Below are 23,026 nucleotides of genomic sequence, written 5' to 3' on the forward strand. Positions count from 1 at the left end.
CTAAAAAGCCTCTTTTCACCAGGGTCAGGGATGGAAAATTTTATCCTATGCCATGGTTTTTTTAGGGGTGTTTTCTTTTTTTCTTTTTTTTCTTTTGTCTCGAAAAAAGACCTAAGTAAATCAAAAGGGTGACAGAACCATTGTTTTGGTAACTTTACCATGCCTAATGGTCTAAACAGTCTGACTGGTGCTTCCAGTGTTGCTTATCCATTTATCAATTTGTGCCTTTATGCACTGCCGCGTGAGCTCCACTGGCCTTTTACGTGTTTCCTGACTGGAAGAAGTCTCTGCGTGTCTTGGTTAAGTTAAAGAGTGGCTCTGGGGTCTGTTGGCACTCTGGCCTCAAGAAAAGAAGAAAGCATTTGTGAGCTCTGTGTTGCTTTGGTAGAAAGCAACCTTGCCCTCTTTTCTATCTCCTTCTGCAAATTAGGAATGTGTTTTCTGAGCCAAGGGATTGGAAGGAATAAATAACAACCAGCAAAGTAATGACATCACCTCTTTCAGTGGGTGCACTGGGTATCATTGTCTCTTTCAGAGACTGATTAAGAGTAGCTCCATGGGGCGCCTGGGTGGCTCAGTCGGTTGAGTGTCCGACTTCGGCTCAGGTCATGATCTCGCGGTCCATGAGTTCGAGCCCCGTGTTGGGCTCTGTGCTGACAGCTCAGAGCCTGGAGCCTGCTTCGGATTCTGTGTCTCCCTCTCTCTCTCTCTGCCCCTCCCCCACTCACACTCTGTCTCTCTCTCTCAAAAAGTAAACATTAAAAAAAAAAAAAAAGAGTAACTCCATCCCCGGGACACCTGGGTGACTCAGTCGGTTAAGCAGCTGACTCTTGATTTCGGTTTGGGTCATGATCTCACGGTCTTGAGATCAAGCCCCGTGTCAGGCTCAGTACAGACAGTGCAGAGCCTGCTTGGGATTCTCTGTCTCCCTCTCTCTCTCTCTCTCTGCCCCTCCACTGCTCGCACTCTCAATCTCTCAAAATAAATAAACGTTAAAAAAAAAAATAGTAGCTCCATCGCAAGTGAAGGATCACCCCCTTCTGCTTTTATGTACAACTAAAGGTTATATTGGAGGTAGTGTATTTAAAATCAACTTGAGGCTTTTTCTCGTTTGAAAAATTCAGATCTTAGGAACATTAAGTGAAACGTGGCTCTGTTGAATATCACTTTCTATCAGTGCTGGTATTTTCCCCTTGCATCTGGAATTCTCTCTCACTTGTTACGTCTATTCCCGGTGCATGTTTCCAGGCAGAATTACAGTGCTCACCCCGTCTCTTCCATTGGCCTTGGTACTCCCTCTTCCCCAGTAATGTTTTTACTGTTCTAAGAGATCTTCGTTTCAGAGTTGTCTTTGTGTCTGGCTCAGTGTCTTTCCTCTCTACTTCATTTTTCTGCCCTGTCCTTGTGTCTGTGCTTGAGTTATAGATGAAGATTCTGCTGCACTCCCTGAGTGTAGGGCACTCCTCCTGTACAGGGCAAGAGGTCTGCTCCTAGCTGTGTTGAATCTTGATTTGGCAACTGACTTTACAGCCCAAATCAAGGAGCCCTGAGCCCTCTAATCTCATGGCTGATGCACTCCCTTCTGATACCTTTTCTCCAGTAGGACATACATTTGTGGTTGGAATCCTTTTTTATAGAGAGCCGCTCAGCTTTTCTGAGATGCAGCTGGGCCACCCGAGAACAGGGTCACCTTCCCACTGCTCTCTGATTGGCTGACGGGTCAGAGGTTAATGCTTCACGCTTACTTGCTACTGAAAAAGAAAAGGTGGCAGGCACAATTAAAATCAATCACTGAAACCAAAAGTTATGTTTAAACATTGCTTTTATCTTCTGCCTGGAAAAGTTATGACTGTGCTCGACAAAGTCACTGCCAAGGGTTGGGACCTAGAACTTAAACTGTTTATGCAAGTTCATTATTGTTTTGATTTTGATTTTCCTGAAGGAAATCATTGTAAATAGTTACATTCTCCGAAGCACTCCTGCAATAATAAACATAAACACAGTATTGCAGTGAAATCAATCCTGCAGTAACCTAAATGCAGTCCCTTGCATCCGAAGTGAAGCAGATGAATGGGTGGATCTGCCCAGAACGGAAGTGGAAAGATCAGGAAGGTTGGGTCTCAGCTCTTGATAAGCTCTTCGTTGCTGTGAGCACGGAAGTTGTTAAACGCACCCCTTTGCCGGCTGCGAAGGAAGAGTGACCCCCACCTGTTGGCTGTTTCGCAGGCCACTCTGTGAAGCTTCCATCAGAGGACTGGACATGAATGGACTTTGAGCTGTCTGGAAGAGAGGGGCAATGTGAATACAAGGCATTTGTATCCGAAGTGTTGTGATCTATGCTCTCAGGCTTAAATAGCCAGTCTCAGTTTGCAACACTGTTCTGGTCAAGCCAGAGCTCCCTTCTTTAAGAAAATCCTGCTGCTGACTATTCTGGAAAGAAACAAGAATGTGTCTCCAAGACACCAGAGGAGCTATAGGAAGAGTTGTGACTAGTTTAACATAGGTACCAATTAATGAATTACCATAACTTCTGAAAAAGCAGTGAGAACTCATCGCACCACATCTTGTTGAAAAGCCTTGTCTTCCACACTATGTCAGAACACAGAGCATGGCATAAAGCAGATGTAAGGAGTTCTCGTATGAATGACTTAATTTCTTCACAGGTCAGAATGGGCTGTTCTGCTGATTTTAGATGCTGATAATAATAGCTGGCACTTATACTGTACTTAATATGTGCCAGTCTCCAAGGAATTTACACGTATTCGATCGGTGGAGGCTCATAACAGCCCTGTGTGGCAGGTCCTGTCATCATCCCCATTCTACAGATGAGTAAATTAAGGTACTGACGGTGACACAGCTTGCCTAAGGCCAAACAGCTGCCAAGTGACAGAACCAGTATACGAGCCCCTGTAGTCTAGCTGAGTAGAGGTTTGCATTTCTTGACCATCGTCCGCTTCTGTTGCGTCTTGATCACACCACAAAAAATGTAGTGCAATGAATGCTGTTTTCTAGGAAGAGAATGGAGACTACACCTATGTGGAAAGAGTGAAGATACCCTTGGATCATGGGACCTTGTTAATCATGGAAGGAGCTACACAAGCTGACTGGCAGGTGAGAACATGCAAATGATTTGGATTCACTCCTATGGAGGCAGTGTCCTGACAGCTTGTGATTGTTAATTTCTGTAACAGATGTGGTGAAAAGCAAGGTGCTTTTATTGTGAGGGAGAGGCGGTAGAGTGATGTCATTATCAAGGAGTTTTGATGCTACTGACAATCAGAACGGACCTCTGCGGCAGCAACGTGCAGCAGAACTTTCTGTGACAGCAGAAAAGTTCTGCATCTCTTAAGTCCGCACGTAGTAGCCTCTAGACACACACGACTATTCTTCATCTCTTGAAACGTGGCTAGTGTGTGGAAGGACTTAAGTTTGAATAGCATCAGGTAGCCAGTGGCTAGCACATCACCTTGGGCCGCACAGCTCCACGGCTCAGGCCAGACGGTAAAGCCAGGTCATGTTTAAGGTGTGCAGGTTCACGTAAGAGCACTTGGCACGAGAGTGGAATTTCACGCCTGTCTTTGGTCTCAGGCGTTTACATGCTGTTTTAGGAGATTGGGGGAAATGGCAGGAAGCTGAGAGGAAGAACAGGTAGAAGAGGTGAAAAATACTTCACTGCGAGGGCGCTGGCCAATCAGAGCAATGGTGGTGGGGGAAGTGTTCTTCAGAGAAGAAAACCTTTCTCCGCAAGACTTCCAAGAGCTCGTTGGTACTTACGGGGGTCGCGGGACGGGGGTCCGTCTCCTCATAAATGTGTTTATGTCAGAGTTGTCTGTGTTTCCGTTTAGCATCGAGTGCCCAAAGAGTACCACTCCAGAGAACCGAGAATAAACCTGACCTTTCGGACAGTTTATCCAGACCCCAGAGGGGCGCGCTGGTGACGGGCGGTCTTTGTGAGGAGCTCTGCTGAGACTGAGCTGAGACTCCCACCCCGAAGAGACTTCCAGAGGCTGGTCCAGCTGATCTCGCGGTGCAGCTGCTTGGAGGGTGAGGGTGTGGGTTGCTCCCCAGCTTGGAGTCCTGTTAAACGACAGCTGGCCTCTCCTATTCACAGTATGCGTACTGTGGGGACAGTGCTCCCTGCTCACATCCTGAAATCGTACACGATATGTTCTTTAGGCAAATTAAAAACTGCTGTGGCTGTGCTCACGCGTGATTTTGTCCGTAAGCAGTTTTTCTCTTGCCCTCCCTGCTTCACTGGAAGAAACGTGAATGTGCTTTGCCTCCAGGGTAAATCCGCACGTGTTCATTCCTTGTGACTTGGTGAAATAGAGCCACAAATATGTGTCAGCGACTCCGGAGCCCCTGCAGGCCCACAGCTGCTGAGACCCAAGCAGAGGTGGCTTCTCAGAGCTTTGTGGAAGGCTGCCCTGACTCCTCAGCATCTTGGCTTGTGTGCTTTTGTCATGGAAAGCTGCCTGCTCTGGGAGCACTTTATTTAACTGAGTCTCTTTCCTGGGACACAGACCGGTTACCGGCCTCTGAACGAAGAGTGGAGGCCATGTTCTCTCGCCCAGCCATCTTCAGGCAGCCGCCTGGGTACTTGTCACATGAGAGAAAACTGTCCCTCAAAGGCGGAAGTAGGTGAGTGATGTCATGAGAAATTTAGGCTGAAGAACAGCAAATGTCCTGCTGGTGACAGCTGTCCCACATAGATGAATTTCCCCTAGAGAAAAACTTGAGTCATTTGAAGCCAGATAGAAGCGGGAGCCGTCCTACGGGGATAGACTCAGTTACCTAATAGTTGTCTTTACTTTGAGTTCCAGGGGCCCTATGATGAAAATTTTCTTCTGACTCAGTGCTATCTTAGACACAAGTTCCCGAGATTCAGCGCTTAGTCCATGATTCACCAGGTTCCCCAAACAGAACAGAGTGGCTGCCCTTTATTGCATCATAAAGTCACATGTCTTCTTGACCTGTTGACTTAGGAGCACTGTGCCAGACTGATTCCAAACCAAGATATGGAGAGATACTTGAGAGAAAGAAAATGGATGAAAACAGGGCAAGAGAATTAGAGTTTCCCTAGCTGCCTGTGGGGAAAATTTACAGAGCCTTCTTGCTTTTGATCTTGTTTCCAAGATTTATGGCCTCTGTGATCTTGGTGAAGTGCCAAAGGCCGGGCAGACTCTTCCCCGCAACTCAGATGGAATACCGGGCCTGGCCAGGCCCTGTTCTTTGACAGTCTTTCTGGCTTCTTGGGTTGGGGTTCTCCCCACCCCATTCTTTAAATGTTTCACATGTGGATGGCTCCTTTTTGTAAAAAACACTAAGTGCTTTGTAAAATCTGGGCATTATAACGCGCTTTTCAGTGAGGGAAATACAAATCACCGTAAAAATAAAATAAAACCTCTGATCCCTAGCTTTTTTCTTTAAAAAAAAATTTTTTTTTAATGTTTATTTATTTTGGACAGAGAGAAAGACAGAGCATGAACAGGGGAGGGGCAGAGAGAGAGGGAGACACAGAATCTGAAGCAGGCTCCAGGCTCAGCTGTCAGCACAGAGCCCGACGCGAGGCTCGAACTCACAGACCGAGAGATCGTGACCTGAGCCGAAGTCGGACACTCAACCGACTGAGCCACCCAGGCGCCCCTCCTAGCTTTTTTCTTATTAAACAAAACCTGGCCAGGGTGGTACAGCCAGCTTTGGTTTTGAGTTTGATGCATGACATTGGGAAATTCCTCTTCCATTCCCACAAACGAAAGAACTGGCAGATGGTTCCCAGCCTTACGGCATCCCTCCTAATGGGTCATGATCTCCCCTTGCGTCAGCTGCAGATTTGATCTCTTCACTCATCGCTGCCATGTCTGTCAGGGCAATGAATTCCTACTCGACAGCTGACAGCCTGGGCCACCACCTGGGCTTCTTCATCTGAGAGCAGCAGTCTTAACTTTTGTTGTTTGCTGTCCAGTGCTCGAGTGCTAGAACTGCCTTTTTTTTTTTTTTTTTTTTTCCCACTAAGATAATGCCCCTTTTGAAATGAGAAGGTAGGTACTTGCCGTAGAGTTAAAGTACAGGGTTTAGGACTGGACAGGAATTCCAGAACCTGGCAAAGGTTGCTCAGTCACTGTACCAACCTGTTGCTGTATTTTCCTGGCCGTAGATCTTAACTAGGAATTAGGGGAAAACTACTTTGCCGACATTACTTATAAAGCAAGAGGAAGCAAATGTAACAACATGGCATGAAGAAAAACAGCTTTAGTTTTTTGTTTCCCTTTTTTTGAGCTTTAATAACCTGCTAGGCACTGTCCTGGCAGCTTTTTATACATAATCCCTAATCCTCCCCACAGCCCTGCAAGAAAGACATACTATTTCCATTGTAGAGACCAGGCAGCTGAGCCCCCAAGAAGGGTTAAGTGATTTAATAGGACTTGTAAGCAGCAGAAGCAGAATTCCAACCACAGGTGACTCCTTAAACTGTGTGCTTTTTCCTGTGCCGTCATGAATTTAGGCTGAATAGTTTACTGGGCATCCCTGGGAGCCGGAGCCTCAGGGCTTGCCCCTACACAGCTGGCCACCCAGCTCGCCCTGGTCCCCTGCTGGCAGAGCTGACTGCCAGGCCACTCTGTTTGTCCTCTGGCATTCCGGTACGTGAAGGCAGGCATCTGTAGCTCATCTCTCTTCACTACTAGCAGCTCCTGGTCAGAAACCGTCCTGCCAACTGGACTAATAATTGGCCATTTAACTAGGGAAGCTCTTTTTGGGGGACAGAACCCAGTTTCTGGCAATTTAGGTACATTCTCATCCAATCTTCCTCCAAGTGACCCAGAACAGTGTTTCTTGGTTGTATCCCAGGAAACTCTCTTGAGGTAGATGCATGGTCCCTTCCACTCTTCACTCTTACCTGTGAGTCCATCTGGGGGCTCTGAATGATGCCCAAACTCAGCATCAGGCTTCTTCATAATACTTCCCGACAGCCATACTCCAGTCAGCAGACAGCCCAAAGAAACGGGTCAGGATGTACACTAAAAATGTCTTGACAGGGGGCTCCCGCCTGGGTGGCTCAGTCAATTAAGTGGCCAACTCTTGGTTTCGGCTCAGGTTGTTATCTCATGGTTTGTGAGTTCAAAGCCCTTGCTGGGCTCTGCGCTGGCAGTGTGGAGCCTGCTTAGGATCCTGTCTGTCTCTCTCTCTCTCTCTCTCTCTCTCTGCCCCTCCCCTGCTCATGCTCTCTCTCTCTCTCTCAAAATAAATAAACTTCAAAAAATAAAAATAAAATATAAAGATGTCTTCACAACAGGCAGCTTGCCTCAAAGCACAGAACTTGCCTCAGAACACTGTACCCCCAGCCTCAGATGGTATCCTCAGTACAGAAATCGTGATCCACATTGTTGACTAAGCCACTAACTCAAACGGCATTGACCGTTGCTCGTTAAGTTCGGATCACGGCTCACAAACCTGACATTTCCTGGTGGTGCTCGCGTTCTGCAGCCTCCATGGCTGATATGACCTCGTCCTCGTGCGTGGCAGGTCTCTCTGGGCCTGGTCAGTGTGTGGCACCGTCTCCTGAACTTGTCATGGCAACCCCTCAAGAGCTGAGTGGGTTCTGCACTGAGCAGAATGCCCCGGTTGGGGGACTTGAGAGAAGTCCCTGACACATGATGGGTGCCTGCCCTGCTGGGAATATTTCTTCCTTGAATTCTGGCAGCTTTTACTTGGCTGCAGATTATCTAAGACCCGCTTTGCCTTTTCTGGTCATAGTACTTGCAAAGTGTTGAATCTAAAGTCTCGATGGCTTTATTTTTCTTAACAATGCCTTCGAAAAAGCCAGATGTTTCAATAGTGATGCATTCTGTTTGTTTAAATCTTAACCTCTACCTGGTTCCACCCACATGCTCTCCTCAGGAGGACTTAGTCTGCAGCTGTCCCCATCGCTTCTCCCCATTTTCTCTTTGGAAAGAACTCTCACAGGAGATCCCTGTCAGTTTTGTGCTCCTGGAATCCATTCTTAAATATGGTGATTCCCGTGTCTGAGGGTCATTGGGGAAATGGCATCGATGTTTGTTTATTAGAGCAGAACACAGACTGAGGGTGCCTTTTCCAGCTGGCTTAGTTGCTACGCCCATTTAGAAGTGCCTTTCCAGCCTGTGAACAGAGCCCCATGTTGGGCTATTTTTTTAGTGTTAGAGCTGGGCGAGGAGCCCAGTGTCAGAGAGCTGTGTAGGAAAACAGGACAAGTTAGGCAGGACATTTGTAGCCTGCATCACCAGAAAGATTGCTTTCTTAGATAAGCCGACTCAGAGCCGACCAACGTATGTGTGACAGCATTGTCATTACAGTTATGTCTGTGCTGTCACTCCCCCTCATCGTACGGGTGATGTCACACCCCCTGAACACCAGGGACGGTCCCTCTTCTCGTGGGCCTCCAGAATTTGTGGGCATGTTCAGGCAGGACCCTGGCCCCTGACCCCACTAGCTTTTAACTCTGGACACAAATTATAAGTTTCTGAATGGGAAGGAAAGTTGAAAGGTGAAACCCAGAAGGGAGTGTGCAGACTGTATGTATGTGTTTGTGTGCGTGTATGTGTATATACTGTGTTGGGCCTACTACGTCCCTAATTCTGATTTCTTCCTAAATGCAATCCTAAGGAGGTGGTGGTTTTGTTTTTTAACCAGATAGGGAAAAGTGTACCTAGAAGATTGGTCAGATCCTGATACCTGGTGTCCCAGGGTGGGCTGGAAAAGGCCTGCAGGGCTATTTGTCAGCTAGCCTTCTGTGTTGTCTTTGGGCTTCCCCCACCTCGACCCTGGCTCCAGGCATGGGGGGAAGAGCCGCAGCCAGTGTCTCCTGGGGCTGGGGCTTTCTTGGTGCCTTCACCTGGAAACACTGTAGAGATGCCAGGAGGAAGTGTGGGCCAGCATGGGGCTCTCAAGAGGGGCTGGGTGATCAGGTTGCAATTAGCCGCCTACGCAGGAAAGGCGTGGGCAAACGCACTGTGACAAGCACCTGCCACACAGCGCCTGTGATGATCCAGATGCCCCGGGAAAGGCCATCAGGATGTGTCCTCCTGCTAGATGTGGCCCGAAGGCTTCCTGCTGCAGCAAGTGGCAGAGACTGTAGGGCTGCCTCGCCCTGTCTTAGAAGGCATGCCCCAGGCCCTTCTGCAGGTGCTGTAATGACCAAGTCTGTCCCTTTAACAGTGGCTCTTGTCCTGCCTTTCTTGTCTGTACTTGAGAATGGGCATGGGTGGGGCCCTAGGATGGGAATCCACACCCTCCAAAACCAATTGTGGTTTGAGGGCTGTATCCTCCCTGCCTAAAGAATGTTTCTGGAATGGGTGGATGAAGGATGCCATGGGGATGGGGGGTGCTTTGCAAATTCTGGCCCAGGGGTATTCAGGCTGCAGACCACCCAGGCAGGACTCAGGAGAAGTGTCTTCCTGCACCCTTGTTGGTTAGAGAAAACTCTCCTGGAATGTTCCCTCTGAACTTGTCTAAGGGATTAACCCCTAATTTCTTCCCTGCACCCTCTCTCTGATAGTAGCTTTTAGTCTCCATTCACCTGCAGTGAAGGGGAAAGGAAGACAGCTAGCCTAGAGGTAGAAATCACGGGGGAATGTGGGTGTGTGGCTTCCCTCTCCCCCAGTCTGCCTCTGCCTGCAGCCTCCTGCCCTGTGCTGGGTGCAGGTGGCCAGAGAGGAGAGCAAGTGAGCTCACATGCACGCCTTGCCCTCGGTCTCCCAGAGTACTCCGAGGCTGTAAGTTAGGAGCTGCTCTCCCCATTGGACAGATGAGGAAACTAAGTTGCAGAGGTGCTCATCCCAGAGGCACCCAGGGAGTGAGGCAGAACAGGCATGACGACGTATCAAGTGCCTAGCCCGTTGTTCTTTCTACCACTCAGAGGTTCTGTGGCCTCCTCTGAGATTTCTAGCTAAAAGCAGCACCTGGTGACAAGAGGGAACATGGGCACAGACAGCCCAGAAAGTCACAGTGCCCGTTGGGCTCAGCCCTCTGAGGAGTGGTCCTGGCGGTGTCGGTGCCGCACCAGCCAGGTGGCTCAATTCGTGGCAAGGATCCCTGCTGCAGCTTCAGGGAGCCTCCTCCTGCCGGAAATACTGCGAGCCGGGCTCTGCACCAAGTGCTGAGGGCAACTTCCAGTGAGACCGGCCTGGATCTGGCCTTGCAAAGGGGTGTGCCTCCACTTACCGCGCTGCCTGCAGGGGTGGGGGGAATTAGAGAGCAGCCGCGACACCCCCACTCCTGCCGCAGCCTCCACATCGGTCGGAATTGCCGCCAGAGAGCCTCCGCTTGAGTGTCACTCTCCCCTTTATAGCTGAGACGCCTTGGACCAGTCAGTGAGCCCCCAAGCCTCAGTTCCCCCAGTGGCGCAGCAGACACAGACGACCACCTCTGCCAGGTCTCGTGAGGGCCGAGATCATGAATGCAACAGTCCTGACAGTAATGTGCTCAGTAATGTAATTGTCTTAAGTAGAACGTTCAGCCCAGCCCTGACCCTGGCATGGGGTGGCTGCCCAGCGGCCCTGTGGTCCCTCCCTTCCTCTCAGCAGGCTCCCTGGGTGCCCACACCTCTGTCGCAGTCAGCGAGGGGAGGCCCAGAGGCCCTGCTTGGGAGGAGTGGCAAAATGAAATGGTCTGTGAGCGAGGCTGAGCATATTAAGATCCAGCTGCACTTAAGTGTCCCCTGGGAAGTTCTTTAGACCAAGCTGACGAGAGCTCCCAGATGCCAAAGTGGCCTCCCATCAAGGCTCCGCTCACTCTCTGCAGCCCCACCACATGCTCCCCGGGTGACTGGTCTCCTAATGCACCGTCCCCGGCCCCCAGCCCGATTCCACCACCTCTTACCCCTGGGGCAGCGTTTGAGCTTTCCCAGCCCAGCGAGCGGGTCACCAACCAGGCCCAGACGCACCCCGCCGGTCACATTGTTATCTTGTTCTCGCTGGCAGTTTCTAAATTCCGTACAGAACGCCTCGGCCTGGAAGATTAAACAAGATTGCCAGTTTGGAATTCTGTTCAAGACTGGGGCTTTTATGTCCACAGATTGTGTATTAGATGCAGTGGGGAGTATATAAAAGGAGGACACAATCCCTTCCATTACAGATAGAAGTAAGCCGGCAGGGCTTTGAATTTCTTCCTCAGAATTAGTTTTTATTCCTGAAGGAATATGTGTTGTTTGCAAGAAATTGAAAAGAAAAGATAAAAAGAAAAAGGAAAATCATTATTAACTTTACGACCAGAGAGAACAGCTCTTCACGTTTTGCAGTGTATTTTTTCCACATATTTGTATACTTTAAGAAAAAAAGCTTCATACCGAACTCATCATTAGCCTTCCCCTATCTAAGATGAACATTAGTGCATGACATTAATTACTGTTCCATAACATGGTTTTGAATGGCTACATAGTATTGTATGTGCTCGTGGTATTATGTAACCAGACCCACTATGTTGGATATTTAGATTGTTGTTGGTGTTGGGGTGGTTTTTGCTAGTATTAGTAACTGTTGTGTTGGTTTTGGAAATCAGGAGAGTGGATGGTGGGAGGCAGGGTGGTGGTGTAGCTAAGAGCCCAGGATTTGGCCTCATTCAGACCTCAATTCAAATAAAAAGAACAGGTAACATTTTTATAGAGCCTAAGTATGGTGCCAGGCACTGTATTAAATGCTTTATATATATTAACTCATGATTTATTAACCCTCACAGCAGCCCATGGACTAGGAACTATTTTTATCCCCATTTGACAATTCAGGAAACAGAAGCACCACCCCTCCACTTACGCTTCTGTCCTGTGGCTAAACCTTTGTGCACATCTATTATTGTTTCTTAGAATGCATTCCTAAAAGTGGCGTCCTGGCTGGGATTTGGAAGGCTGTGCATATTTTTAAGGCCTTGAATCTATAATGTAAATGGCTTTCCACAAAGGTTACACCAACTCCTCCTCCTCCCATTGGTGTCGGAGCATATCTGAGCTCATGCTGTGCTTTGAGCACCAGTAATGTGCCAGGCCCTGCACTCAGTATCCTATAGAGCTTCTCTCCCCGAAGGAGAAGCCGTCTGTGCCCTGCACAGAGCAAGCGAGCGCTCAGTTCATCGTAGCCAGCATTAGCATCAAGGTTATATTTTGTGTCGTTTGTTGAGAAAACAAGACACACACCTGGAAAACCTCAGTGACAATGCAAAACAAGGGGCCCTGACAATGAGTACTGCAGGGCTTGGAGGAGCGCGAGATGTAATTTGGGGTGGTGGTCAGGAAGGGCTGCCCAGTGGAGGGGGCACTTGCAGGATGGGAAGGAGGACTGTGAAATGACAGCCTGAAGGCTCTTGAGCAGGGGTGGGGGCATCCTAGGGTTCCTAGGTAGCTTGTGTCCAGGGCTTGTCTAGCTGGAGTGTGAGCTGGAGGAGAGACAGTGAGAGAGGCCCTGGGAGCCATGGAGGGCTGGGAAAAATTGCATTTACCAGGGGGGAGTGAGAGCATGGGGCCGGAGGTGGGAAGACCTGTGCGGCAGGAGCCCAAGCAGAGAGATTGATGTGTGTGGCCTGGTGGGTACCCCTGGGAGTGGTGAGGAGAAAAGACGTTGGGTTTTCTGGTGCCGATAACACCCTTTCTCGCCATGAGTGCTGAAGCAAAAGAGAAGTAGAGGACTCAGCTGAGGTCAAAATAGCAGCGTTCTTAACTGAGAAGGCTAGATGGGAGACCTTGATGGGCAGACTTCTTGCTACTCCTTCACCAAGTCTAGGGGCACCCTGGGCACTTGGGGCACCCTGTTCGGGAAACAGTACAGCAGGCTGTCCCTGCCAGCTGCCACCTCCCCCCACCCTCCCCAAGCCTGCAAGGAAGGAGATTCCCCATTTCCTTCCTCTAAGCTTCCCTATCAGAGAAGTCCCTGCCACCCTCCTGAGGAAAGGAAGGGGGTCAGGAGAAGCGTGGATGCTGCCTTTCCTCATTGCAGCGTGAGGTGAGAGATACTTCCCCTATCCCCTTGCTGCCGTCTTCCCGTCAGCCAGGCAGGGTAGTGCCAAAGGTGTACATTTTGGTGTCATACAGACCTGCTTCTAGAGCAGGCTCCTCCACAGACAGCTGTGTGATCTTCGGCAAGTCTCTTGGCCTGAGTTTTTCCACCTACAAAACAGGATTGTTGTAAGAACTGAGTGTGATGTGTGTCTCTAGGGCAACTATTACCAAATAGTGTATAGATGTGAAGGAAAGTCCTTCACCCCGGGGGCAGGGTGGGCAGGGGCTCGCAGTGGGCCTGGGGCAGATCTCACTGCGGGTGGAGGTAGAATGACTTACGTGTAGACGGGTCTAGGGCAAGGCCTCGGGGGCGAGAGGCCCAGCATGGCCAAGAGAGACTGGGGTGATGGCTGCTTAGGGGTCTCTGTGGAGGCAGGTGAGAGAGAGTGTGGAAAGGGCCCTGGTTCTGGAGTGTTCCCACAGAGGGATAGTCGGGGGATGAAAGGAGGCAGGGAAAGAGCCAGAGTAGGACCAGCCTAGAGGAAGGAGAGCCTGAGGATGTCCTGTCACAGCACTCCCACACGAAGCCACGGATTCTTCCTACTCTAGCCTGGGAACAACATAGGATAAGAGTGGCCAAGGCAGAGGGTGTCTAAGGTTGAAAGACGAGCAAGGAATCAGGCCTTGGACAGACAGCCTGTGGGTACTGGGCAAGTAGTGTCCAACCGTCAGGAGACTGGGTTCCCGTCCTGTCTCTGGCCCCTGGGCCAAGCCTTTTCCTACCCTTGGCCCCACTTTCCCATCTGCAGAATACAGGGATTGAACCAACAATGTTTTTTATAGCTTTTTGACCAAAGCCCATGGTAAAAAAAAAAAAGTGCACACGCACACGTGCACACACATACACACACACACACACACACACACACACACACTCCCTGTTTAAAAACTAAAGCTTCATGAAACAGTACTTTATTACATGTGTTTACTCTGATGTTTTTTGTTCTGTTGTATATCATTAAAAAATGCTGGTCTTGGGGCACCTTGGTGGCTCAGTCGGGTAAGCGTCCAACTTTGGCTCAGGTCATGATCTTATGGTTTATGGGTTTGAGCCCCGCATTGGGCTCTGTGCTGACAGCTTGGAGCCTGGGAGCCTGCTTTGGATTCTATGTCTGCCTCTTTCTCTCTCTGTCTCTCAAAAATAAATAAAAACAGGGGTGCCTGTGTGGCTCAGTTGGTTGGTTAAGCGTCCAACTTCGGCCCAGGTCATGATCTCACGTCTCGTGAGTGCAAGCCCCGCATCAGGCTGTGTGCTGACAGCTCGGAGTTTGGAGCCTGCTTCAGATTCTGTGTCTCCCTCTCTCTCAGCCCCTCCCTAGCTCACACTCGCTCGCTCTCTGTGTCAAAAATAAATAAACTTTAAAAATATAAATAAATAAATAAATAAATAAATAAATAAATAAATAAAAACATTAAAAAAATTTTTTTTTTAAATACTGGTCATGGCCCTCTAGCTGTTGGCATGGCCCACCAATGAGTCATGCCTCTTGGTCTCAAAACACTGCCCCAGTTCATCTGGAAGATTCCTTTCTCCTCTGGCAGCCTGCAGTTCTGTTCCATTTCCTCTGGCCTCACGACCCTCATCAGCCGAGCCTTTGTGGTTTTCTTCTCTGTATCTGCGAACAGTGGTTTCAAGTCTCGGGTGCCAGAGACTCTTGACTGGCGTCATCAAGAGATGCAGGAAAGTCATCTTTGCAGGCGTCGTCGTGAGGCTGTGGTGCTGGAGTGTGCTGCTCTGGGCAGCCTCCCACCTGAGTTCACCACGTGAGGTCCTGGCTCATCCGCTGTCTGCCTGTGCACCGTCGCTCTGTCTCACATGCTGGGGCATCGTGAGTGGAGAGGGGCTCCCAGGCCTTCTGCATCTCCAAAGGAGTGGGTTTGGATGTCACCCACCCTCCCCTCCTTCCCCCACCCAGCTCTACTGCTTGGCCCACAGGACACCAAATGTTAGGGAGTAGAGCCTGTCCCAGTTAGAGTACCAGGCTCTTCTCTGGGCCCAACCCTCTTCACCCTGGCCCTCCTCCCACTGAGCCCCTCCCTGGTCACGTTCAGGAGCCGCTGTCATGGGAATGACTGATAGATGAGAAGAGCTTTAGCAACTGATAGACCTGGGAGCAAATCCCAGCTCTATCTCTGCCTGGCTGTGTGGCCTTGGGAAAGTTCCTGAACATCTCTGAGCCCGTTGCCTCAACTGAAGCTTGGAGATAATAACACCTATCTCAGAGGATAAGCATGAGGCTGCAGTGATAGGTTCAATGTGCTTTGTGTTTGTGACATGCCCAAAGTATGCAAAGAGACTGGCGCCCCGCAGGCATCTCGTGTCCACTGGGAAGCCTGAGGCAGTGTCTGAAGAAGAAGATAGGCAGGGCTTGAGGACAACAGACTCTCTGGGCCCCCAGAATGGGTCAGCAGCTGTTTACAAGGCTGATGGTGTGCCCTGTCTCAAGGCCAGGCTCAAAACACATTACACGGAAGGGCATCTTTTCAACACTGATTTCTTGGAATCTGTTTAAAAATTCACCCTCCTACAGGGCTAGTTTAACCTCAGTATGTTTTAATAAATCATCTAGTTTGGTCAGGGAGAAGGATGGGGCAGGCACGAGGCTTCCACTATCACAGAGTAGTGAGAAGAACTTGCTAGCAAATACCAGAACGAGGGTAGTTTTGAGAAGTCTTGAGAAGCTGTTGGCTTATTTGCATGCTGTTGCCTATTACCAAGGCTGCAGGAAAGTCATCTTTGCAGGGTGTCTTCAGAGCCCACAGCACTTTCTTCTTGGTGCCCACCCCCTCCCTCCATGCTGGTAAATAATTGAAAAGTAGCTTTAAGCCAGGCTGGAGACAGGCATCAGGATACCTCTGTCATCTGAGACTGCAGTTCCCAGAGCTTGGAAAGCAGTTCCTTTGAGGGCTCCTGTGCACCTTGGCTCTCGATAGCTACAGAAACTGGGGCTCCGACAGCCAAACTGACTTGCCCAAGGCTGCACGGCTCCAATAGCAGAGGATGGGAGGCCCTTCGCAAGACTTCCTTATGCAGCTGGGACTTGATGGTGCCTGGGAGAACCTCTGACCTCCTTGCCTCTGTGTTCCTGGCCAGCTCCCGCTGCCCTCTGCTCTGTTTTGGCAATAACCAGAAGACTCTCCTTCCAAGGCAGAGGCTGGCACTTTAACCTTGGAACATAAATGAGTCCCTGAGGCTTATTTTAGACAGTGCATGGGGCTGGCTCGTGGTTCACTAGAGGCAGTGAAACTTCCTAGGATCTGAGGCTGCAAGCTCTGGCTTTATGCTTACTAGCTGGGGATGTCTCTGGGCCTCAGTTTCCTAGTCCATATGTGAAGGGATAATGCCAAAGAGACCCATTCCAGAAAACCTGTCTTCCCTGAGGACAGTGAGGCTAGGTAAAGTCCAGGACCGGGTTCCATCCTGACTCTGCTTCCACGTTGCTACTTGCTATGTGCACTTGGTCTAGTTCCCGCCCCTTTCTGGGTCTCTATGACCTCATCTCAAGAGATAGCAGAAATATCCCTGCCTTAGCCACAGGGAGGGAAAAACTGCTCTGCAAAGCTAAAGGGCCACAGATTGTGTGGGATTTCATCCTTACCCATGTAGTGGTTCTCAGACCAGTGGTCCTTGGAGAGGGACACTCAGGCCTTTGAGAAAGCACACAAGAAAGAGCCACAGACTCTGGACCGTCCAAGCTGTGCCAGGAAGCAGGCCCTAGCAGGGAAGTGTGCTCCCATTACCCATATCAGCAGAGCCAGGCCCACAGGCTGGCCATGATTCTTGGGAGACTTCCCTGGGCTCTGAGTCCCTGAGGCAGTGTCTCCCTGCCTCCACTCCAGCCTGCTATTCCCGGGGGCTCATCCTGGGAGTGGAGGGTGCCGGGGTGCCTCCCGCAGTGGGACCAGTGGGACCAGCCCTGCCATGCCAGCTCTGGCAGCCTGCCTGCCGGCAGCTGGTATCCCATTGCACTGTCTACAGTGAGGCCCAGATTTAGATCGTGAGCTCATTGTGGCATGAATGGGGCCACTGGGGTGTGGGTGCTGAAGGCTGAAGGTCTGACTTGGGGATCTCACTGGGGGGTCTCCCTGGATCCTCTCCCTGCTCTCTCTGTCTCTCCCTCTCTGTGTCTCTCGGGCTCTCTTTCTCTCCCTCTCTCTCTCCCTCCCTCCCGTGCACACTGACACCCCCTCTTGGAGCTCGCTGGGGATTGTCATGGCAACCCTCCAGCAAAATTATCAAAACACTTTTATGCTCACACTCGTACCAGACGAAGTGCTAATTCTGAGTGAGGCAGAAGCAGTTGGTAGGATGCTGAAGTCACAGGCTTTGTATGGAAGGCTTGCTGGGGGGCAGAATGGGCACTAGCTAGAGGTGAGGGGTGGGGTCAGGAGGCAAGAAAGGCCCTGCCACAGAGGTTGTGTTTTTGTTGACCCTTCCCCCCACCTACACACACCTGGATGCACGCACACACGTTTGTACACACACACACACACACACACACACACACACACACACACAGAGTGGCTGGGCCGAATACACCCATAGTGCAGATTGACCCAAACAGCAACATCTGGAATAATACCACCTCATTTGGCCCTTGGAGGACTGAGATTAACTCTGGGCAGACTTCTGTGTGAGTGTAGGGGGAGAGCCACCTGACCGAGGCTTCTAGCTGGCAATCGGTCTGTGCCAGGGTGGCAAACCAGTCACAGGAAGGGGCCTGACCCTCTTGTCCCCTGAACGCCAGGAAGCAGAGGAGCATCTGTGAACAGAACTGCCCCAAGCTGGTTCTTTCTGCTTTGCTCTGCCTCTCTGCATCCCCAGCCAGACTTGGCATCCCTGCTCCCATCTGACCCGGGCTGGGGTACTGCAGGCTCCCTTGGAAACAAAGCCCTGTTAATAGCTGAAGAACTGGTGGTTGCTTTTTTTAAACCCGGGCTCTGCCCAAAAGCCAAAGTGTGGGCGGGGATGGTGGAGGAGGTGGTGGCAGAAGCCCCTCCCCCGTCTGCTACCATCTTCCTGCCCCATCTGCTCCCCCAGCAACCCCCACCATGGAAGAGAGCCTTCCCCCGCAGCCTTAGCCTGGGCCGTTTGCCACTCTCTGGCTCAAGAGGAAGCATCTCCTTCTTCTGAATGGGTCACCTCATCCCTGATCCCCTGGAGGATTCTAAAATGTCAGAACTGGAGGGGCCCCCAGTCAATGAGTCTGCTTCCTCACTTCACAGATAGGGAAATTAAGGTGGGAGGTGAGAAGCAACTGGTTCAAGGCCACAGTACATGGGTGATGGAGCTGATACCACATCCCACGCATCTGACTGGTCCAGTGCTGCTCACATCACATCAGGGGGACAGTGAGATGTGGTGGTCCAAATGATGAGCACTGATTTCTAGGTCAGGCAGACCCGACTTTGAGTCGACCCGACTTAGCACTGAGCGGGACCCTGGCAAGCTACAAAGCACCCTGAGTCCTCATCTGTAAAATGGGGATGATAACAAGGCTCCCCCTTAAAGGACACCATGGGCATGATTTAGGTAAGGCTCTTGCAAAGCACCATTGGCAGAATGCCAGACACATTCTGTAAATTACACATCTGCAAATGTTCAACAGGTGACATTTCTGTGTCCCTCTGTAATCCCAGGTCTACAGGCCTACCAAGAAAAGGAACCATCCTTCATCTCCTTTAATGACTACCCTCTGCACTACTGAGCCAGGGGGAGGCAATTTAGTTTGTCCTGGAAAGCCAACACTGACCCAGCAAACTCAGCAAGGCCCAGAGGGCAACAGACCCCAGGCCCTGATTCCTGGGAAGGCCTCCATGACCCCCAGATCTGCACACCCCTCCTTCACACATGCAGTTCTCACTGGTTCTCTCACCTCGTGCACCCCATGCACCATTGGAGGAAGGTAGATAGGGGGTGGAGGTTCTGTTGAAAGAGGCCGATATCCCCAGATAACACCCTAGGGCCACCTTTGGGCACTGGCAGTAACACCTGACAGTGGAGACATTGCTTAGTTACGTAGAGCTTGCCATTGCTCTGTCTGGCTTTCCCCTTGACATTGTGAGTCAGGCAGAGAGCATAAGTCACTCAAACCCTCACATGCCCTCTGGAGCAGGAGCTCCTTGGTGCCTTTCCCTCCTCTTCTCAGTCATGTTGAGGGCTGGGGAGGTTTGAGTATGAGATAATGAAAACAAAAGCAACTTGTATTTCATGCTTAAGACAGGATGGGTGGGCGCTGTGCTAGCTGCTTTCCATACACTAATTGTGGACTCCCAGTAGTGTTGCTTATGCGTCAAGGTGCAAATAAAGGCGTCTCAGAGAGTGTGACCTGCTCAAGGTCACAGAATGAGCTCAGGGCGGAGTGGGGTTAGTATCTAGTTTTGTGTTCTTCTGACCTGACAGTGGTCAGCCTTGGCTGACTCCTATGGATCTAGAAGGACACGGAACATCTGAAAAGGCCACTGAGGCCTGGGGTTGGTCCTCAAGACATCCTGAGAGGTAGAGAGTGGTGGATGGGGGAGGCAGGGGTTCAGTGGTAGAACAGAGGAATCTAGGTCATGTGGGAGCCCAGATTCCATCCTTGGGGGGAGGACCATCTCTCCACCCTCCTTTCTCTTCCTGGAAGCCCCCTGTGAGCAGGGCCCAAAGCCAGACTTCCAGACAGAGTGGAAGCAAAGAGGGCTGATGCCGTTGTTAACCTGGGACCATTGCTGTGAAGCACAGGCCTCCTTTCCTACTTTAACCTCCCTGGGGCTGGGGCTAGGGGAGTCTTCTATCCAGGGAAGCTGAGAGGAGTGACCTAGGGTACCCCAGTCCCTGGCATGGGAATTTGGGGTCTGGAGGAGCTGTGTGTGTGTTGGGAAGAAACCCTGGTGGAGATGACGTTGCCCCCTTGCTGATTGCCAGGAGCCGTGGGAGCAGAGGTCATGAGGAGAAGAGGAACAGGGTGGTGGTCCACTCAGGAGGAACCTGGAGCACTGGCCTGGCTGCTGGGGAAAGACAGAGACTGGCAGTCTAGTCCAGCGGGGAAGGCAGACCACACTGATGAGGGGGACAAACAAGTGAGAAGGCCTTTTAGTTAGTGGTGTAGAGTGACTGAGGGACAACCTTAAATAGGGTGGCCAGGGAAGGCTGCTCTGACGAGGCAGCTTTGAGCTGAGGCCTCTGCGGTGCAGAGCACACAGTGGCTTGCCCAAGGCCACACAGGAAGTTCAGGGAGAGCCAGGCTAGGACCTGTCTCTGGACTCCCATTGTAATCTTCTCCCTCCTTCTAGAAACATCCTTCTCTTGCATTTTGACATGTTCTCCTGGTTTCCCTTTTACACTGCTGGACATTGCTTCTCCGAGCCCTTGACTGGTCCCAACCCTTCTTTCTCTGGCAAGTGGGCTTTCCCACACTTTCCCATCTGTCCCCTCCATCCCTCACCTCTCCCCTGAGTTCTCCCAGTGTCCCGCTTGACCTCTCCACTTGGATGTCTAATGGCTGTCTTGGTTAGGACAATGCTGAGTCGATATAATAGAGACCTGAAATTAGAGAAGTTTAAAAATATTCAGTTGACTGCTTTCTCATATAATAGCTCCAAGGGAAGTGTTTCAGGTTGGTAGATAGCTGTGCCTGACAGGGTCATTAGGGATCTAGACTAACACGAAGCATCCAGGGTCTGTCTGGTGATTAGTCTTCCAGTCTGTGTGAGGAAAAACATGGAAGCCCGGGGCAGGATTCTCCTCTTACGCAAATTGGGGCAGAAGTTGACTTCTGCTCACATTCCACACTTGAGAGTTTAGACACTTGGCCCCGCCTCAGCTGGAAGGGAAGCTGGGAAATGTGACCCAGCCGGGTGGACAGCTAGCAGTCTCTGCCACAGTCCCTTCTAGAACTGTGAGCACTTCCCTGTCTTGGTGGTGGAGGAGGTTCTCTGGGGCAATACCCATGTCCGGTGTCTCCCTGATCCTTGGCTTTGCCCCTAGCAAGTTCCTTCTTGTTTATTACTCTTCACTACCACCCGACAGTATTGAAAGTCTCTTTTCTTTGAGCACATATATCTGGGCTGTAACAATCAAGGGCTTTTGAAGTCCAGCCTCCCAACTTTGTTGGTAATAGTAATTCCTTCAAAAACTTAGGACGTCTGTCTGCTTCTAGTCAGTTCCATGGGCCAGCAACCACACCTTAGAGCTCCTTTCTTGTCAGAGTTATTAAGTCTGTCTGCCTTGCCCAACTCATCTCTTTCTCATTTTAAATGAAAGTTATCCTAAGGGCATCTGAAGTAATAGACTTGAATGACAAGGCAACAGTGCTAACGTAATACTTGGCTACAGGGCTGATCCCTTTGCCGGGCCTAGCGTTCGGCCTAACAGACAGGCTTTAAGAGAGGCTGCAAGCCACAACAGTCTGATCTCCTGCTCCTTGGACAACAACAGCTGGTTTTTCCAACCCTGACAACAGCAGTTTTCTGTATTATTTCCTCCTCTGTTCATCTCTTCTCGCAAATGAGCCCATCTCTTTCCTGTAGCATCTTGCTCAAAGCATCACTGGGCAGCCGACACGTGCAAATGTTTTTAGCTCTTTCCAACTATTTTTCTAGAAATACAGGCTCAGCAGGCATGTGGTCCGTCTTCCAAATTAGCACAGGTAATGTTTTCAATAAATGTTTTGTCATAGTGTAAAAAGGGTCACCAACGTTCCATCCTAATTGTTTCTGTATTGCTTACCACCTGTTGGCTGAGCCAGTGCCACATATTTTAGGGTTTTTACACACGGCAGCTTTGCATTCCTGTTACTAGTTTCTGTATTAGAGTATACTGCTAAGTTGCTGTTAAAAGCAAATCCCAGATATAGTGGCCTTAAGATGATATAAATTGACTTTTCTCTCACATAATACAGTTCTGATATGAGCATTGCTCAGGCCAAATCCATTAAAGTCAACCTTGATCCCTCCCACTGTCCCATCTAATCCATCAGCAAGTACTCTCATCCTCTCCTCAGACAAATCCCCAATCTGACCGGTTCCCTACATGTCCACTGTCTTCACCCAATCCAGGTCTTCGGTGTCTGTATCTGGGGGTGATGTAACAATCTTGCAAGTGGGCTCCCTACTTCTTCCCCACCCCTCTCCAGTCCACACTTTACATGGCAGCCAGAATGAGCTTTTAATAACATGAATTGGAGGGGCGCCTGGGTGGCTCAGTCGGTTGAGCGTCCGACTTTGGCTCAGGTCATGATCTTGCGGTTTGTGGGTTCGAGCCCCGTGTCGGGCGCTGTGCTGGCAGCTCAGACACTGGAGCCTGCTTGGGATTCTGTGTCTCCCTGTCTCTCTGTCCTTCCCCCACTCACACTCTGTCTCTCTCTCCCTTAAAAACAAATAAACATGAAATTAAAAAAAAACATGGAGTATGTAGCTTGCCTGCCCCAAACTCTTCAGTGCCTTACCATTACCCTTAGAATAAAATGCTGTTAAAAAAAAAAAAAAAAAAGAATAAAATGTTGTCTCCTTCACCTTAACATGGCTGTCCAGGCCTTCTGTGACCATCCCTTCTTCTCATTGCCCTCACCCACTCTGCTTTAGCCACACGGGGCTTTCTCACTGTTCCCTGAATAAGCCAAGCTCTTTCCTGCCCTAGTTAATGCCTTTGCACTAGGGTTCCCTTTGCCTGAAACGCTCTCCTCTCACTTGGTCACACTCTGGTTCCTTCTTCGTATGCCACAGGGCAAAGGGCTTCCGTGTAAGATAGGAGTGAGGGCTTAGGAGCTAAGTCACCTGAGTTTGAATCTCAAATCTGCTGCTTACTAGCTGTGTGACCTTGGGTAAGTTTTTCTATCTGTAAATGGCAATAAGAAAAGTGCTTGTTATCCAAGGTCGTTGAGAGGATTAAATACAATACTTAAACACATTAAATGTGTTAATGCGTAAAAAGTACTCAGAGCACGGCACATATTAAGCATATTAGCAGTGTTATTATTGTCCCTTAGGGTCACCTTAAATATCACCCACTCTGAGAAGCCTTTC

The 23,026-nt window shown here is 50.1% G+C and overlaps 1 protein-coding gene and 1 long non-coding RNA gene across 5 annotated transcripts in view; one reads left to right on the forward strand and one right to left on the reverse strand.

The window, feature by feature from the left end:
- Positions 1-4,202, forward strand: part of ALKBH3 (alkB homolog 3, alpha-ketoglutarate dependent dioxygenase) — a 32,430-nt gene extending 28,228 nt beyond the window's left edge. For 3 of the 4 annotated variants that reach the window (XM_042904909.1, XM_042904910.1, XM_042904911.1), the window contains exons 9-10: positions 3,013-3,111; positions 3,846-4,202. In XM_042904909.1, the coding sequence (XP_042760843.1) occupies positions 3,013-3,111; positions 3,846-3,938 (192 nt within the window). In that variant the 3' untranslated portion in view covers positions 3,939-4,202. Of the gene's footprint in view, positions 1-3,012; positions 3,112-3,845 lie in introns of those variants that run through there. The other variant, XR_006193595.1, reaches the window with a different exon arrangement.
- LOC122199657 lies at positions 1,805-3,019 on the reverse strand. The gene is made up of 2 exons (XR_006193596.1): positions 2,523-3,019; positions 1,805-2,280 (listed from the first exon to the last, which is right to left on the reverse strand). It is a non-coding gene; the product is annotated as an uncharacterized LOC122199657 (long non-coding RNA).
- Positions 4,203-23,026: the final 18,824 nt, after the last annotated feature.

The sequence above is a fragment of the Panthera leo genome, chromosome D1, assembly GCF_018350215.1.
Source record: "Panthera leo isolate Ple1 chromosome D1, P.leo_Ple1_pat1.1, whole genome shotgun sequence".
NCBI lineage: Eukaryota > Metazoa > Chordata > Mammalia > Carnivora > Felidae > Panthera > Panthera leo.